We start from the raw sequence: 19,290 nt of genomic DNA, 5'->3' as shown, positions 1-19,290 counted from the left end.
ATGTTTCCCAAAGCCTAAGATGATGTCCTCAAATGTCTTGTTTTACTACAACCCAAAAATATCCAGTTCACATCATAGAGGACTAAAGAAACTAGGAAATAATCACACCTGAGAAGCTGGAATCAGAGAATGTGTACGTTATTTTTAGGGCTGGGTATCAGTACTCGATACCTTTAAGGTATTGACCGAAATAAATTGATAAATTAACAAGTAGATCTCCCATCAAACGATACCTGTAATCGATCCAGTTAGAAAATATGACTATTTGTATGGACTTGCTCAAAGCTAATCGATGCCAGATTGACTGGCCCATTGCCACAGCAGCTACAACCCATCTGTGGTTTAATTTAATGCTTTTATTCACATGATGGGTATCGAATGAAGTACTCAGTTGGTATCAGTATCACTTTAAGTGTACTTGGATTGCTACTTTTTTTTTTTCTTTCAACTTACGAATCAATGAATCATTGCAGCTCTAGATTCAGAAAGAATATGAAGAAACGTCAGGAAGAGCAGCGGAGGATGAGTCCCTTTTCCAGGCCGGACAGACAGGAAATAGATGCTGTGTGTACAAAGCAGACTAAACAAGAACATTACAAATATACATCATGGGCAGGATGACAAATATATAGATGGATTGATAACATAAAGAAACTGATCAGGAGGACTTCCAGGTGCTGCCAAAACACAGACAGGACTTGAGCCCAGCGGTCTCCGTCACCATGGAGACAGTTTAAACTGTAAACATAAGAGAGAGAGTCTTACATGTTGTTACTGTGTTGAAATTTGTGCCTTTTTTTGTATTAATCTTCATTGAATTTCTTTTTTTGGCCTGTGATCTCATGACAGCTGTACTGTAAAACTGTTCAAATAAACTAGACATTAATAAAGTATTAGATTCTGGGGGAAAAGTGATTTTCTTTTTCTGTAGAGCATCTATTAATATTCATATTTAATATTTCTGTGTTGCTTTTCTCTACAGACAGCAGAACATTGTGTAAATGGATTTTTGGTTTTAAATATAGTCGATCCATTGGTGTGTGGTGTTACTTTAAGCTCACCGAGTCAAATTAAAATAAACCTTTGAGGGTTGCAAATAGACTATTACAGATTCATCTGCTAGCAGGTTCTTGATGAATCATTTTGCCTGTACAAAAGTGCCTCAACTCGTGATCTCATCTTTTAATATCTTGTTTTATTTGATCAACAGTTCAAAAGCTAAAAGACATTCACGTTTATTATCATGCATGACACAGAAAAGCTTCAAATCCTCACATTGAAGAAGCTGCAACCAGAAGATTTTTTGCATGAAATCTGAAATATGACAGGAACCAGAGCGATGAATCTCCTGTTCCTCAACTGCTATCACCAGGCTAAACAACAGCAGACATTTACTGAACCAAAAACAGCTTGATAAGAAATCAACAGAGTTCATATTTATTGATTCTAAACACATAAAACAGAATACTTGTGTGGTTTAATCAGCTGCCATCTCAGATTTTGCTTAACTAAACGCGACAGAAACAGACTCAGAGCATTAAGACTGAGACTGTGGTATTCAGCATGTACGGATACATTTAATACAATGAAGTTATCTGTTCTGAAAACACTTTCTATGTGAACCAAACCAACAATGAACTCATCTACTAACAAGTATTGTGTGTGTATCCAAAGTCTGATCTTATACCTGTATTTGTTGATAATGAGACACAACACTTCAAGTACAGAAATCAATTGATTCTAGGGAACAAATGACTAATTATACAAACTCTGTAAATTTGACAGTATGAGTCATCAGTTCCTGTGGACAATCTTTGTAATCTGAAGGTAATTTGTAATTTGATGGTAGTGTGCATAAATAATCAAAGAGTTTACTTGTGATTCATGCCTGGCTGTACTGTATCCACATGTGGCTGCATCCCAAACAACAACACCTGCTTTGTTTGATTTGTCTTTTCTGGAAATCTCTTAGCACAAATTTACCAAATTCTCATCAGGGTTTCAACAGGCTGCTCCGCCACTTTCTGCTTCTCTCAACAACACAATGATAATTATCAATGTGATATGTAATAATAATAATAATAATAATAATAATAATAATAATAACAACAATTAGGGCTGGGTATCAGTACTCAATACCTTTAAGTTATCAACCAAAATAAACCGATAGTATGAGTGGCTGTAAGTTTGTCCAGTAGTGTACAGAAGCATTTGATCGACATTCGTTGATCCCGCCTCCAATACGAGGAAAAGAACGGCTCCTCACCAGACCCTACCTCAATTGTGGTAGGGTCTGACGATAGCCAGGCTACTTCGATACTACAAGTCTTATCGAAATGTCTCCTGTCAAACGATACCTGCAATCGATCCTTTTCGCACCCAGAGCTAGAAAATATGACTATTTGTATGGACTTGCTCACAGCCAATCAATGCAAGCATTTTTGGATTAAATGCAACATGTGATTGGCCCACTGCCACAGCAGCTGCAACCCGTCTGTGGTGGCATTTTATGCAATTTAATGCTTCTATTCACATGATGGGTATCAAATGAAAAACTCAATTGGTATCGGTTTCACTTCTAGAGCTCTTGGATTGGTACTGGTATCGTCATTTTTTAATGATACCCAGCCCAATAACAATAAATCAATTGTATGCAATGAATTTCAATGTACTAAAAACTCTCCAGTGTCTTTTCATGGCGTTCTTTAGATCAGAACTTGTGCTACAGACTGATGCTGCACTCAACAACACACTTGTGATTTTTGACTCGCGACCGTCTGGTGAAGCGTTTCTCACACACACTGCAGCTGAACGGTTTCTCCCCTGTGTGGACCATCATGTGGCCTTTCAGAATTCTCTTTTGCGTGAATCTTTTGGCGCAGATGGAGCAGCTGAACGGTTTCTCCCCCGTGTGCACCGTCATGTGGCATTTCAGGTTTCTCTTTTGTGTGAATTTTTTATCGCAAACAGAGCAACTAAATGGTTTTTCCCCAGAATGGATTCTCACATGTTGTTCTAATGCTATCTGCTGGCTAAAATTTGCATTACAAAGCGAGCAGGCGAACGGCTTCTCTCTCTTGTGAATTTTTTTCACGTGTCTCCGCAGAGTCCCCTTCTGGCCAAATCTTTTACCACAGTCTGAGCAGCTGTATGATTTTGTACCAGTATTACACCTCATAACATTTATAGGTGTTAAATTATTGTTGAGAGTGTTTAAATCTGGTTGAAGATCTGTGATATCCATCCAACAGTAAGTCCTATCTTCAGTCTCAGGTTCAGAAAAGTGAGAGTTTTTGACATGTCTATCTGGTTGTAAGTGTCTTTCTGGACATGTATTGATGGGCAGTTCAGATCCTCCACAGCCCTCTCCGTCAGCTTCTGCTTTCAGATGTTCTGTCTCTCTGTTCTCCTGAGTTTGTCTTTGATGAATCTGTGAGGACTGAGGTTTACCTTCATCACCTTTACTCCTCACAGGAACAGGAGTGAATATGAACTTGGTGATATCAGCCTCCTTCAGTCCTTGAAGCTGCTCTCCCTCCTGACTGGTCCAGAGTTCCTCCTGTTCCTCTTTAATGTGTGGGGGCTCTGCGTCCTCCTGGTCCAGACTGGAGCTCCACTCCTGCTGCTCAGGGGAAACCTCTTCTCTACTCTCAAACAGCTGCTGTACGTCTGCAGGAAACACTACAATACAGACAAACATTTATTTCTTATTTTAACTCAACTCTGATACCAAATTTCATTGTAAATATCAGTGATGTACAGAGGGACATTTCATTCATCAAAGAAAATAAATTCAGAGTCATGTTTTTGTAATTATGACCTACATGGATCTTTAGATTTGTTAGTATGTTACAGGATCTCACATTTATGAGAACGCTAAATAGGAGACAAGCTTTCTTACAATATTTCTCAATAACGTAGAATTAGACCTGGTTCTTGTTGAGGCTGCTTAATGTTGACCGAACGCTTAACAGTAAGAAAACATGACCAGACAAAACTTCTGAACCACAAATCTATGTTTTCATTTATAAATACCTCACCAGTCATTAATAAATGGGTGATAAATCCATGTATAAACTTTCAGAGAGCAGACAGATCTGCTTGTTTATGGAGTCTAAACATTCACAGTCACACTATATTATGATCCTATGTCACCTAAAACAGCAGAACATGACAGCCATAATGGTTTTTAGTGAATGTTACTGAATGTGAAGAATGCAACAACATTGCTGAATGGTGATTTTTACAATTTTGAATAAATACGGGTAAAATGTAACCTGGAAAACTGTGTATTGTTTGTAGAAAGTGTATCTACTGCAAAAAATTGAGAAAATTGTGAAATATTTTAATATATTCTGGGTCACTTTAGGTGAAGGTGAAGTCTTTCTACTTCAATACATTTATTTGACAGCTGTAGTTACTTAAGTTTTACATGAAATAATATGTAACAAACATAGGAAATACAAAAATATGTTAAAGATTAAACCATTAGTTATGTAAGTTTTTGGCTTATGTGTAGTTGTGTTTAAGTTGTTCTCAGCGGTTTGAGGCCCAAAGAGGAGTTTTAACCCTCTTACATTTAACCATCACATACTGTTCAGGGTCAAATTTGACCATTTTTTACGTTTAGGAGCTGTAAAAACATTGTGTACACATTCCTTTCAGCCAGACTTTTCCTAATGTGACCCACAATATATAAAAATGGAAATAAAATGCATCATTTCTTAAATTTTTTGTGCAGCTGAAACACATTTTTATATGTGCAAATGTGCAAGTTTGACCTGTGTTTATTAAACAAATTCAAAAATCAGCATTTAAACAAGTTGTATTTATAATATTCTATGAAATGTTCTCCTGGAGTTTTTCCATAAGATTAATAAAACAGAAGGATTAATCTAATGACTGACGGGGAATCTATGAATGTGAATTGGTGTAGAGAATAATTATGAGTCAGGATATTAACAGTATGTAATACACACATTCAGCCACTAGATGTCGCACTTTAGCACTAACATCTCAGACCTTAACAAACGTGTCTTTTACTCAATAATATTGATTAATTGGGTGTTTAGACGTTAATGTACAACTAACTAAAATTAACAACACATTTTATTGAATAGTGTAATTTACAACACTGCATATATTGAGATAAAGAAGAAGAAAGCATTTCCCACATTGAGTAATAGAGCAGTGGAAGTGTAAAGAAACATCTAATTTACTCTTAGTTGGATCCAGTTGCTGCTTATAAGTGAGTCGCTGCAACATTAGCAGACAGATGAATGTTTCAGTCGTTTTAAAACAAACTGACCTGCAGGTTTGGAAACCTCGTCCAGCAGCCTGCGGTGTCTGCGGTGGATCTCCTCTTCATACTCGGTTATTGTTTTGTCTAAATGTCCAAATATCTCCTCCACAGCCGCAGTTAGCCGCTGCTGGACGAAAAGCTTGAGAGTCTGAAGGCTGCACATGTTACACACAGCTCACACACAGCGGAGGAAAAGAGAGAAAACGAATCAGTTATAACGAACTGTCTGTGCTTCTGTTTACACCTTCTTCTTCCGCTTCCTTGTTTTTCTTCTTCTTGTTTGTTTTTTCTGACCGGCTACAAACCAGCGTTAAAGGTGCATACCGCCACCTACTGTATCTGCATGGTAACATCATTACATCATGATAAGATTAAGAGATATTCCTTTATTAGTCCCACGGTGGGGAAATTCACATTATTGCAGCAGCAAGTGGACAGTAAAAAACAGACAGAGCATCAATAGAAAGAATAAATAACAATAGATAATAAGTAAGTACACAAGTGATAAAAGACAATAGTAGTTGTTATTGCATAGATGGATAGATGGATAGATAGATGGATAGATGGATGGATAGATAGATGGATAGATGGATGGATAGATGGATGGATAGATGGATAGATAGATGGATAGATAGATGGATAGATAGATGGATAGATAGATGGATAGATAGATGGATAGATAGATGGATAGATAGATGGATAGATAGATGGATAGATAGATGGATAGATAGATGGATAGATAGATGGATAGATAGATGGATAGATAGATGGATAGATAGATGGATAGATAGATGGATAGATAGATGGATAGATAGATGGATAGATAGATGGATAGATAGATGGATAGATAGATGGATAGATAGATGGATAGATAGATGGATAGATAGATGGATAGATAGATGGATAGATAGATGGATAGATAGATGGATAGATAGATGGATAGATAGATGGATAGATAGATGGATAGATAGATGGATAGATAGATGGATAGATAGATGGATAGATAGATGGATAGATAGATGGATAGATAGATGGATAGATAGATGGATAGATAGATGGATAGATAGATGGATAGATAGATAGATAGATAGATAGATAGATAGATAGATAGATAGATAGATAGATAGATAGATAGATAGATAGATAGATAGATAGATAGATAGATAGATAGATAGATAGATAGATAGATAGATAGATAGATAGATAGATAGATAGATAGATAGATAGATAGATAGATAGATAGATAGATAGATAGATAGATAGATAGATAGATAGCAGTGGCGGCTGGTGACAAAAATGTTTGGGGGGGCGTAGTTTGATGGTTGGTGGTCCTAGGGTTAGTGTCAAATAAGCCGTAGCACCACTTCATACCGCAGCAAAAAAAGAAAAACCAATCTAAAAACAACACAACACACTATAATGTCCCCTGGTTTGTCCCAGTATGGTATCTCAGACCCACAGAGAGAGGAATAAAAAAAAATTATAACCAGACATGATAAAATGCCCATTTCACTCACATCACCTAAAGATACCATCAGTTAAAGCAGAGTTACCAATAAGGTAATATGCTTAAAAAGAGACACCACCTATATTTTAGTTATTGTGTCTTCAGTCCTGATTTCACTGTAATCTGTTAGTTGTTGCATTGTTGCAATACCTAAACATGACAATAGATGGCGCATTAAGCACTATACACTGCTGTGATTAAGCATAACTTATTTAACTTATTTTAATAATGAAATGTACCCAAATCAACTGTAATAGTCAAAATTACTTCCATCATTTCTTATCCTACATTTATGCATTTTAGTTTTTTACACTTCATAGTTATGTCTTTTATAAAGTTTTTTTTTTTTTAACACTTTACAATATTAATAACAGCAATGCAGCTACTACCTGATCTTTTATATGTCCTGTTGGAGCTGCTGGATGCAGCCACTGATTGAATCTATGTTCCTCTTCTGGAGCTTGGCATAGCAGAGGTCTACATGTGGCCAGATGTGGTGAAACAGCTGCAGAAAGAGCTCAGCAATGCTAAGTCTGCTAAAAACAACTTAGCTCCATGCTATTGTCTCGATGGCTGCAGCTTTCTGTTTGATTTTTTTCAGAGAGATGTTTTAGGTCTCGTTCCCCTGTCGTTGTCCACAATGCTTCGGTGCTGACACTTTGAAACAGCAAACAGATAAAGCAATAAAAGGAATAACTCACACTGCATCCAGCTAGCCAGCTCCGTTTATCATAACAGCAGCAGGAGAAACTCTCAGCTCCTCCATCATCTGCTGCTGCTTTATCCTCTTTCTCTCTTCAAGTGAAAGTCTTGTGAAATTATGTTTTTGTAGAGAAATTACAAAATAATCTTCTTTAATTTCCGCGGGTCCACTTTAACGTCATCTCCTGAACCTACCGTCAGCAGGAGTTTGGGTGACAGCAGCTGACGGGAGGGCGTGAATGACAGCCAGAACTGTCCAATCACAGTAGATTAAAAAACATGAAACAACAACAATTCGCTGCCAATAAAAGTGGGCGTGTCTGGGGCGCACTGAGCTGCGCCCCGTGGGAAACGTGACGCAGGCCAATGAGAGAGCAGCCTCAGGTCATGTGCTTGTCAAAAGTTTGAGGGCTTGCATTGACTCCCATTAGTCCGGCGCCCCGCATACAGGAAGTACATATAGAAATTAATAAAATACAATTTGGAATCGATTTATAATGAATGCTGACAGGTGCTGAGAGACTAACAGGCGCATTTTACAAGCAAATACTTTTTATTTCATAATGATTTAGCATTATCTAATTAATTTATATTTAATATGTTTAAGTAGACTTTCTCTAGATTATTGGATGGGGCGGCGCCCCAGCGCCCCGCATTGACCAGCCGCCCCTGATAGATAGATAGATAGATAGATAGATAGATAGATAGATAGATAGATAGATAGATAGATAGATAGATAGATAGATAGATAGATAGATAGATAGATAGATAGATAGATAGATAGATAGATAGATAGATAGATAGATAGATAGATAGATAGATAGATAGATAGATAGATAGATAGATAGATAGATAGATAGATAGATAGATAGATAGATAGATAGATAGATAGATAGATAGATAGATAGATAGATAGATAGATAGATAGATAGATAGATAGATAGATAGATAGATAGATAGATAGATAGACACACTACATTATATTCCCTGTACCATTTTCCTGTTAGTATTTAATCAAAGCTATAAGCACTTTCCTTCAAGGTTTTCCTAGAGGACTTACATTTTTCTTCTTCTTTGCTTCTCGCTGTATCTGTTGAACTCCAGCAACACAGTTTCTGGTTGACTTCTGTATACCGAGCCCAGTTTTGGGCAGTGGTGGCCTAAAGGTTAGAGAAGCAAGCTTATGACCGGAGGGTCGCTGGTTCAATTCCCTGGACCGGCAAGATTAATCTGGTTGGGGAAAGTGAAGAAGCAGCACTTGCCCCTCCCTCATTACCACCACTGAGATGCCCTTGAGCAAGGCCCTCTTAACCCACCTGCTCCAGTGGAGCTGCTCAGTGGCCGCCAGATCAAACTGTGGTAGTACTGGGCAGCTTCCAGGTGTGAATGTGTGTGAATGTGTGGATGTGAACAGGGCATTCCTGCAAAAGGGAGCACTGCTCTCAGTGAATTTCCCCTGGATAAATAAAGGTTAAAAAAAAAAAAAAAAAAATTACAATCTCAGTACCAATCCAAGTACCCTTAAAGTGAAACCAATTCCAATTGAGTACTTCATTCAATACCCATCATGTGAATAGAAGCATTAAATTGAATAAAATGCCACCACTCCTCCACATTGTAGCTGCTGTGGCAGTGGGCCAATCACAGGTTTCATTAAATCAAAGAACACTTGTGTTGATTGGCTGTGAGCAACTCAACACAAATAGTCATATTTTCTAGCTCTGGGTGCAAAAAGGATCCATTGCAGGTATCGTTTGATGGGAGACGTTTTGATAGGACTTGGTATCAATTTATTACTGTTGATACTTTAAAAGTATTGAGTACTGATACCCAGCCTTAGTAAATATTTTGAAAAGAAATCAAAACACCATGAGGCATTAACTTTAGAAGCCTCTAGCGCTCGAGCACAAAGAGCAAAGATAGAAAACGTACAAATTCTTCAGATTGCATCTCAGAAAGTCAAATCATCACTTTAGCCTCAATGTTTGTAAGGCCTGAGATAAATCTTCTGGTAATACTCATTACAACTCACTTTAAGTAATTACAATTTCACATATTAATAGATTTAGCACATTTCTGATTCAATATTGATTCAGTAGGTATGACAAAGTTCATAAGATGTCTTTTTTTATGGTTTTTGGCGGCCGTGATTGTGTGGTTGCAGGCAAATATCAACATATGTATCCAATCACATTTATACTTTATTGACTATATTATGTCTGCTTGTTGTTAGTGTACTGTCTGGTTGCTTTGTGTTCCCACTTGAAGAACGCTGAAGCAAGAATTTAAATGGGTTTGTAATTGTTTTTGCTGTTTTGTGATTATGGACTCGGTGCAACATTCTGCAAACACATTTTTACATTAAATACAACTTTTCATTGATGTCTACTGTTCACAAAATTATTCAAAATGATTAAAATCAGACTTTTGATGAAACCAATTAAACCATTGCCACCAATCAGTTTATTCCACGAGGGGGCAGCACATTAACACAGATCAAACCTGCAGATCAGCCCCATGAGTTTAAAACCAGGAACTGCTTCATAGAAAACAGTCTTTGACCTATAAGACATCAGGCTGGCTTTGAATTTAATCTGAGTTTACAACAACAACTTTTTAAAGAATGAGTCAGGTGTTTATATTTCTTCCAGCCCAGAGTCATCTAATGAAGACGACAACAAATATATGACTATTTTTGGGTTGTTTTTGTTTATTATGAATGCATAATTTCCTAAATGTAATTATTAACAGATTTAGGTGTTTATTAATGTATGTGTCAGCTGCTTTAACTCTAATGAATGAACAGATAATGACTAACAAAATGGTTAAACACATTACACATTATACTATAAAATGTTAGAATTGTTGACGACTTCTTACATGAATAGACAATAAAAATGTAAATGTCTTTCAGTATGTTCATAACTACTATTTATTAAATGATACGATGATGAAACTTCTCATTCATGCTGAATAAAATTATTATAAAATTGAGTCAAGTATTATGGAGGGTTGTGGTTTGTGGTGCACACAGATAAAAAATAACATAGCTTAAATATAATATATCTATAATTATAAAACATATACTTTATATTCAATAATACAGTGTAATTATGTAATTTTTCACTGCTTGAAGTTAATTTAAAAGAATTCTCCACTGTCAGATTGAAAATGGAGAGCACCCGGATCACTAACAGGTGGATCCATGATTTGTGTGTTTTACGCTTAACTGACATTATTTCAGAGAAAGAGAGAGAGAGAGAGAGAGAGACGGAGTGTGTGTGTGTGTGTGTGTGTGTCTGTGTGTGTGTGTGTGTGTGTGTGTGTGTGTGTGTGTGTGTGTGTGTGTGTGTGTGTGTGTGTGTGTTCAGTGAACTGTATCAGTCTCTGCAGTAGCTTCCAGCTGCAGCAGTCAGTTCAGTTTCGGTTCAGTCTGACTGAGGGAGGTTTTTGTACGACGCTTTTTCACTGTGTGAACACAAACTGACTGTTGATTTCATGAAGACTCTGACAGTAATAAACTGCTGCATCTTCAGCCTGAACTCCACTGATGGTCAGAGTGAAGTCAGAGTTTGATCCACTGCCTGAAAAACGACCTGGAATCCCTGATTGTCGACTGGTAGCAGTGTGAATGAGAAGTTTAGGAGCTTCTCCATCTCTCTGTTGGTACCAGGCCAAGATGACCCCACCAACAACATCCTGACTGGTCTTACAGCTGATGGTTGCAGATCGTCCCAGTTCAGATCTCACTGCTGCAGGCTGAGTCACTGTGAGCTGGCCTCTGGACTCTGAGGATACAGAGACAAAAACATAAAGCAGCATCATGGTTTTGTGGGCTTCATTTTAGAGGGACGGATGTTCATAGAGGAGAGGAGTTTGATTCTCTGGACTTTACCTGTGAAGCAGCAGCAGAGGAGAGTCCAGATGAGGACGGAGATCAAAGTCATGTTTTTGATGAGGAGGATTTCTGTGGCTTCTGTTGTCATGAAGGACAGCTGTCAGTCATCCAGTGTTCAACTCTCAGGACTATAAACTCTCCCAGAGCACTGGAGCATGGTGCTGCTGATGCAAAGTGGCTCTCTATGGAAATGCTCTGACTGACTCCAACAGGGACTTGGATTACTCTGATGATGCTGTTTAATCAATGGATCAATCAACTTATCAGAGTATTGATTCATAATGTGTCAGTGATTATTTTAATGTGATTTGGGATTCATGTGTATTGACAGCAGAATGTAATTTGTTATATTTAAATGTATTACCACAAACACTTATTATGAATTCAATAAAAATTAACATATGTTAAATAAAATTACATATATATGAAATGCGTATCACTGTGTTGTTGTCAGTTGTCAAATTACGTTAAAAATGTGACAAACAAGAGTCTAATTTTAGTGAGTTTGTTTGTGTCAAAGTCAGAGAGCCGTGTCTCTCTACAGTGAGAGGTTTTTGTACGACGGCTCAATGAGTTTGTATCACTGTGGTTCACGTTCGGTGGAGGAACCAGACTGGATGTTGGAAGTAAGTTTCTGCTCAAATGATAAATACAATATTGTAAAATAGTGTTTTGAATTAAGCTTTTGAATGCTTACAGTAGATAAATATATCATTTTTATTTCGGCGCTTTTAGTATTCATGTTGTATTTCTCCTTCTTTACCATGGAGGATAACTCAGAGCAGCTTCACTAAACTGTTCTTTACACATTCCTGTCAGACTGAAATTTAATAACTTGACATGTAGAAAAGATGAAGATTTAGATGCATTTTAAAGTGATTTTCTAAGAATCGTTTTTAATTCTAAGATTCAGTTTTTTACCATTGATTGGAATATAATGTGTTCAAATGAAATGAAGCAGAGTGATGATAACAATGGGTGTTTGAAAATGTGCCAAATTTCTGATCTCTGTATTGTTTCAAATGTAGTTTGAAGTCATTTGAACAGTTTGCTAAGTGATGTTTGAAATCAGCTGGTGGTCAGTTCATCTTCTGTGTTTGGTGATGTTTCCAGTGAGTGTTGTAATGTAATGCTTTGTTAACAGTTTTGATGATTTTGATGAGAAAGTTGTGAAATCTTGTTGTTTTATTTGCAGTGTAGTTTGATATATTTCAGGTCAAACTGTACGATGATTCTTTCTGTGCTGATCTGCATGAGAGGTTTCTTAAAGGGAAGTGAAACAATGTGTGAGTGAGTGACTGATGGAGCAGAAAAAGCATCTGACACAAACTCCTTAAAGGGGAAAATACACTCTCACACAGTAAAGGTGTCCAAGTGTCTGGTGTTTGACAGCTGTGTGGTCCCTGTCCTCTAATGTGATTGGTGTCTCCTAGGTGATGTCCGTCCCACCCTGACGGTGCTGCCCCCCTCCAGCCAGGAGCTGCAGCAGGGGAAGGCCACGCTCACGTGTCTGGCCAACAAGGGCTTCCCCTCAGACTGGAGTCTGGCCTGGAAGGTGGACGGCAGCAGCAGCAGCAGCAGCAGCAGCAGCTGGGAGCAGAGCAGGAGCCCCGGGGTGCTGCAACAGGACGGCCACTACAGCTGGAGCAGCACCCTGAGGCTCACTGCAGACCAGTGGAGGAAGGTGGGCTCTGTGACCTGTGAGGCCACCCAGGGCTCCCAGTCTCCACTCTCAGAGACACTGAGGAGAGACCAGTGTTCCCAGTCCTGACCTGACTCACTGGGACTCTGCTACTGGTTTTACTCTGCTACTGCTCTCACTCTGATGTCTTTAACTCTCTCTGTCTATTTCTCTCTTCACAATCATCACATTTATCAAGTGTGTTATTTTTTTGCTTGCAGTAATTCTGATATTCTCTGTATGTTAAAACAATAAAGACATATTAATCAAATCATTTCTCTCAATGCATCTTATTACAATAATAACTTACATCATGAGTCCCTTTTTTATTATTTACAGAAGATCAATTAAATGGACTTTGTTTGTCTCGGGGTCACAGAATTAATCAGAATTAAGTTTTATTAAATAATTAATAGTATGTAAAGTGCTCCACTAGACTCAGTAAAACACTAGACCTGTGCTACTACTCAGTAAAAAATGCATTCAAATCCATCGCCCTCCCACCTCTTGGCTCTTCAGATCACATCTGTGTGCACCTCATCCCCTCATAGTCCACTGCCCTTAAGAGGGGTAAGGTACTGACTGTATGCTAAAGACTGGTCAGAGGAGGCTTGCTTGTATCTTCAGGGCTTCCTGGATTCCACAGACTGGAACATGTTTAAGGACTCTTGCTCTGATATTGATGAACTGACTGATGTTATTAGTAGCTGGGTCTCATACTGTGAGGACACTGTTGTTCCAACTAAGGTTTTTAAGGTATATCCAAATAGTAAACCATGGGTCTCAAAGTCCCTTAAGAGTCTTCTGTATGAAAAGAAAATAGCTTTTAAGGCAGGTAACTTGCAGGTGTTGCACAACCTTCAGAAGGACATTAAAAGAGAAATTAGGGTAGGTAAAATTAAATATAAAGACAAATTAGAATCACAGCTCAGGATGAACAACCTGGGCTCAGCTTGGGACAGTATGAAGACCATTGCTGGGGGCAAGGTTCATGAAAGGAGTCGGCTATCCAGATGGGATTCACATGATTTCAGCGACAAATATTCTGAACTCAAGAAGAGTCTTCTGGCATCTCCTCCATTTATCCCTTGCTTTAACGAGCAGAGTGTCATTAGGTGTTTTAGTAACTGCCGACCCAAGAAAAGCCCTGGCCCAGACAATATTAGTGGCCGCACAATGAAAGTGTGTGCAGAACAATTAGGCCCAATTCTGTCACGCTTCCTGCAGAGAGTTCAGCTGTTATGGAAGCAGTCTGTAGTATAGCCTGTTAATAAGGTCAGTCACCCCAAAACCCTTAATGACCTGAGACCTGTTGCCCTGACCTCCCTTGTTGCTAAATCTTTTGAGAAACGTATTAAAGTAGAGCTTTCGGCTAAGTGGAACCTCTTTTAGATCCCTTCCAGTTTGCCTATAGGGCCAAGAGGGGAGTGCAAGATGCCACAGTAACCCTACTAATTATTCTCTATAAACATCTTGAAAAGAGTGGGAATCATGCTAGGTTACTATTTGTTGATTTCGCATCAGCATTTAATACCATCTAACCCAACCTGCTAGCTGAGAAATTACTGAGCAACTTCAGCCTTGAGCCGGGCCTGGTGGGCTTGATACTGGATTTTCTATTATCCTCATCAACAGATCCACTACTGCCAAACTAAACTTTCTCTTCAGAAGCGTTGTTACTGCTCTGAAGTGTATTTCAAGCTTTAAGGAACCTGATCTTGCATCACTTCATATCACAATGTTCTTTAATAAAGGAACAAATACATGTTTTACTTTTTTTTCATTGACTTCAATGTTACTAAACAGTTTCCTTCAGTTTGTTTCAGGTCATCAGTACAAAGTTGTGTTTGTTCCACTGTGACACCAAAATATTGTGATTATTATCAACTATCGATTCATATTTATTACTACAGATTTAATGGTTTAAAGGTGTAATCTGAAAGTTCAGTGTGTGTGTGTGTGTGTGTGTGTGTGTGTGTGTGTGTGTGTGTGTGTGTGTGTGTGTGTGTGTGTGTGTGTGTGTGTGTGTGTGTGTGTGTGTGTGTGTGTTCAGTGAACTGTATCAGTCTCTGCAGTAGCTTCCAGCTGCAGCAGTCAGTTCAGTTTCTGTTCAGTCTGACTGAGGGAGGTTTTTGTACGACGCTTTTTCACTGTGTGAACACCCACTGACTGTTGATTTCATGAAAACTCTGACAGTAATAAACTGCTGCATCTTCAGCCTGAACTCCACTGATGGTCAGAGTGAAGTCAGAGTTTGATCCACTGCCTGAAAAACGACCTGGAATCCCTGATTGTCGACTGGTAGCACGGTAAATGAGAAGTTTAGGAACTTCTCCATCTCTCTGTTGGTACCAGAATAAGAAGTTCCCATTATAAACTCTCTGACTGGTCTTACAGCTGATGGTTGCAGATTGTCCCAGTTCAGATCTCCCTGCTGCAGACTGAGTCACTGTGATCTGGCCTCTGGACTCTGAGGATACAGAGACAAAAACATAAAGCAGCATCATGGTTTTGTGGGCTTCATTTCAGAGGGACGGATGTTCATAGAGGAGAGGAGTTTGATTCTCTGGACTTTACCTGTGAAGCAGCAGCAGAGGAGAGTCCAGATGAGGACGGAGATCAAAGTCATGTTTTTGATGAGGAGGATTTCTGTGGCTTCTGTTGTCATGAAGGACAGCTGTCAGTCATCCAGTGTTCAACTCTCAGGACTATAAACTCTCCCAGAGCACTGGAGCATGGTGCTGCTGATGCAAAGTGGCTCTCTATGGAAATGCTCTGACTGACTCCAACAGGGACTTGGATTACTCTGATGATGCTGTTTAATCAATGGATCAATCAACTTATCAGAGTATTGATTCATAATGTGTCAGTGATAATTTTAAGGTGGTTTGGGATTCATGTGTATTGACAGCAGAATGTAATTTGTTATATTTAAATGTATTACCACAAACACTTCATATGAATTCAATAAAAATTAACATATTTTAAATAAAATTACATATATATGAAATGCGTATCACTGTGTTGTTGTCAGTTGTCAAATTACGTTAAAAATGTGACAAACAAGAGTCTAATTTTAGTGAGTTTGTTTGTGTCAAAGTCAGAGAGCCGTGTCTCTCTACAGTGAGAGGTTTTTGTACGACGGCTCAATGAGTTTGTATCACTGTGGTACACGTTCGGTGGAGGAACCAGACTGGATGTTGGAAGTAAGTCAAATGTTTCAAATATTTATAATTTCAACAGATTATTTAATTGTTTTCCTTTATATTAGACAGTTTTTTTGCTTCCACTTTCATGTCAAACTGTTTTTTATACATAATTTGCACTTAGAGACAAAGACCACTTTTGTATTTAAAACTCAGAAACTTGCTGTAAAGAAAGTAAAACATTAATTTAGACGATAAATCATTAATTTAACAACTTTAACAGTAAAGTTACATTTTTAGAGCTTGTAGTTTTAGTTCAGGGTTCAAAGTCAGAGAGCCGTGTCTCTCTACAGTGAGAGGTTTTTGTACGACGGCTCAATGAGTTTGTATCACTGTGGTTCACGTTCGGTGGAGGAACCAGACTGGATGTTGGAAGTAAGTTTCTGCTCAAATGATAAATACAATATTGTAAAATAGTGTTTTGAATTAAGCTTTTGAATGCTTACAGTAGATAAATATATCATTTTTATTTCGGCGCTTTTAGTATTCATGTTGTATTTCTCCTTCTTTACCATGGAGGATAACTCAGAGCAGCTTCACTAAACTGTTCTTTACACATTCCTGTCAGACTGAAATTTAATAACTTGACATGTAGAAAAGATGAAGATTTAGATGCATTTTAAAGTGATTTTCTAAGAATCGTTTTTAATTCTAAGATTCAGTTTTTTACCATTGATTGGAATATAATGTGTTCAAATGAAATGAAGCAGAGTGATGATAACAATGGGTGTTTGAAAATGTGCCAAATTTCTGATCTCTGTATTGTTTCAAATGTAGTTTGAAGTCATTTGAACAGTTTGCTAAGTGATGTTTGAAATCAGCTGGTGGTCAGTTCATCTTCTGTGTTTGGTGATGTTTCCAGTGAGTGTTGTAATGTAATGCTTTGTTAACAGTTTTGATGATTTTGATGAGAAAGTTGTGAAATCTTGTTGTTTTATTTGCAGTGTAGTTTGATATATTTCAGGTCAAACTGTACGATGATTCTTTCTGTGCTGATCTGCATGAGAGGTTTCTTAAAGGGAAGTGAAACAATGTGTGAGTGAGTGACTGATGGAGCAGAAAAAGCATCTGACACAAACTCCTTAAAGGGGAAAATACACTCTCACACAGTAAAGGTGTCCAAGTGTCTGGTGTTTGACAGCTGTGTGGTCCCTGTCCTCTAATGTGATTGGTGTCTCCTAGGTGATGTCCGTCCCACCCTGACGGTGCTGCCCCCCTCCAGCCAGGAGCTGCAGCAGGGGAAGGCCACGCTCACGTGTCTGGCCAACAAGGGCTTCCCCTCAGACTGGAGTCTGGCCTGGAAGGTGGACGGCAGCAGCAGCAGCAGCAGCAGCAGCAGCAGCAGCTGGGAGCAGAGCACGAGCCCCGGGGTGCTGCAGCAGGACGGCCACTACAGCTGGAGCAGCACCCTGAGGCTCACTGCAGACCAGTGGAGGAAGGTGGGCTCTGTGACCTGTGAGGCCACCCAGGGCTCCCAGTCTCCACTCTCAGAGACACTGAGGAGAGACCAGTGTTCCCAGTCCTGACCTGACTCACTGGGACTCTGCTACTGGTTTTACTCTGCTACTGCTCTCACTCTGATCTCTGCAACTCTGTTTTTTCTCCCTCTGTCTCTTTAAATGTTGCAGTAATGATGTTTCTTGCATTTTTTTTTAATATTTCAAGAAAAATAAAGACGTGTTCATCAAATCAATGATATTTGCAGCTTTTTTATTATTATAATGATCATATTAATCTCTCTTAATGATATCAGTGTTTCCAGACGTTTATCCGCCCAAAAGCTCTCAGATGTTGATGACAGATGGAGGAAATAACTTTCTGGAGAGATCTCTCAAAATACTCAAAAATTTTAAAAAAACAGGCTGACTGCAAAACTTAATGACGTGTTTACTTTAAAGGCCTTTTCTCTGTACGTTTGCTGACTAAAGTTACAAGATTACAGAAACTTAAGAAAACTAAGATAAAGAATAACTAAAGATTAAGAGAATAAGATAAGGTGACAAAAGCAAGAATGTGTGAGGTGAAGGAAAGAAACGATGGACAGAGCAAAACCTGAAACAAAGCAAAGCCGGCTTCGGTGCAGCTGGTTTTTCTCCTGGGGAGGGCTCGTGTGTCAGCCAATCAGATTCATCACAAGCTATCTTTGAGGATCTAATTTTCAACTTTTCATCATCATCATTCATTCAGTATTTAATCCTGATTATAAAATGCATACTATAACATAGTAACAGGAACACAGGGTGCATCATTCTGGCATTAATATGACATCAGCTTGATTCATTAAAACCTGAAAAGGATTAATATGATCAACACATTGTTATTCTACTTATTCCATGATAGATAATTGATTATCACCATAATGTAAACATAACATCTGTGTAACATTTTCTCACATTAAGTAAACATTCTCATACCAACATGTATGTTTATGAAAGAAGAAAGTATAATGACAGTTCAAATACCCATTTATCTGTGATCTCTGTAATAGCTGTTACAATGGACGTTTCTTTAGGTAATAGATACTGATATAAGTAATTGGTATTGTTTAAACCATACTATTGACCAAGAAGTTTTGTACAAGTTTTAACACTAATTCTCACTTTCATGGTCTGTGTGGTTTCAGGAGACAAAGAGGGGGAAGTCAGGAATGTGTCTTTTAATTTATGACGGTGGTCTGTGTGACTCTAATCTGATGGTAGAAAAAGTCTCTCCGATAAGTTATGACGTCCGAAGGAGACACTAAAATCTGTCTTACATTACTTTGATGTAGTTCTTGTCACTTTGGGTTGCTCCAAGGAATGTTAATGGATCTTTGTTTGTCCAAAAGAGAGATGATGTCAGTATCTATATCAAACCTGGTCCAATTTACTCATCTGAGGGTCAAAGGTGACTCTGACCAGATGATGTTCTGAGCCGTACTGATGCTGTGTCCGCTACACTGTATTAGATTAAACAATACATTTAATGGAATTTAATTTCCTGAAGAGTTGTAAA

The 19,290-nt window shown here is 38.3% G+C and overlaps 2 protein-coding genes and 3 gene segments (V, D, J or C); 2 read left to right on the top strand and 3 right to left on the bottom strand.

The window, feature by feature from the left end:
* Positions 1–11,458, bottom strand: part of LOC133996249 (Ig kappa chain V-III region MOPC 63-like) — a 630,498-nt gene extending 619,040 nt beyond the window's left edge. Inside the window, 2 exon segments of the V gene segment in view lie at positions 10,987–11,299; positions 11,407–11,458. Of these exon segments, the coding sequence occupies positions 10,987–11,299; positions 11,407–11,458 (365 nt within the window).
* Positions 1–13,230, top strand: part of LOC133996245 (immunoglobulin kappa light chain-like) — a 630,565-nt gene extending 617,335 nt beyond the window's left edge. Inside the window, exons 5-6 of the mRNA XM_062435832.1 lie at positions 11,994–12,035; positions 12,843–13,230. Of these exons, the coding sequence (XP_062291816.1) occupies positions 11,994–12,035; positions 12,843–13,180 (380 nt within the window). The 3' untranslated portion in view covers positions 13,181–13,230. The remainder of the gene's footprint in view (positions 1–11,993; positions 12,036–12,842) is intronic.
* Positions 1,176–5,533, bottom strand: LOC133996236 (zinc finger and SCAN domain-containing protein 31-like). Of its 2 annotated transcripts, XR_009927205.1 has the most exons (3): positions 5,309–5,533; positions 2,042–3,681; positions 1,176–2,009 (listed from the first exon to the last, which is right to left on the bottom strand). XR_009927205.1 is itself a non-coding variant. In XM_062435821.1 (2 exons), exons 1-2 carry the CDS (start codon positions 5,463–5,465, stop codon positions 2,723–2,725), a joined length of 1,116 nt encoding a protein of 371 aa, XP_062291805.1. In that variant the 5' UTR covers positions 5,466–5,533; the 3' UTR covers positions 1,176–2,722. The 2 variants fall into 2 exon arrangements, 1 of the variants encoding a protein (XP_062291805.1); XM_062435821.1 differs by having other exon boundaries at positions 1,176–3,681.
* Positions 13,231–15,237: 2,007 nt separating the features above from the next.
* On the bottom strand, positions 15,238–15,719 carry LOC133996262 (Ig kappa chain V-III region TEPC 124-like). The segment is given in 2 exon segments: positions 15,238–15,560; positions 15,668–15,719. Coding segments are annotated over 2 exon segments (375 nt in total).
* A 921-nt stretch (positions 15,720–16,640) lies between these two features.
* Positions 16,641–17,888, top strand: LOC133996293 (Ig kappa-b4 chain C region-like; the record flags this gene model as incomplete). The annotated part of the segment is given in 2 exon segments: positions 16,641–16,671; positions 17,479–17,888. Coding segments are annotated over 2 exon segments (375 nt in total), but the record flags the coding sequence as incomplete, so codon positions are not given.
* Between the last annotated feature and the right edge of the window lie 1,402 nt (positions 17,889–19,290).

The sequence above is a fragment of the Scomber scombrus genome, chromosome 16 (genome assembly GCF_963691925.1).
Source record: "Scomber scombrus chromosome 16, fScoSco1.1, whole genome shotgun sequence".
Classification (NCBI taxonomy): Eukaryota; Metazoa; Chordata; class Actinopteri; order Scombriformes; family Scombridae; genus Scomber; species Scomber scombrus.
The sequence above is the reverse complement of the archived record's forward strand: the minus strand, read 5'-3'. Positions and strand labels throughout refer to the sequence as shown.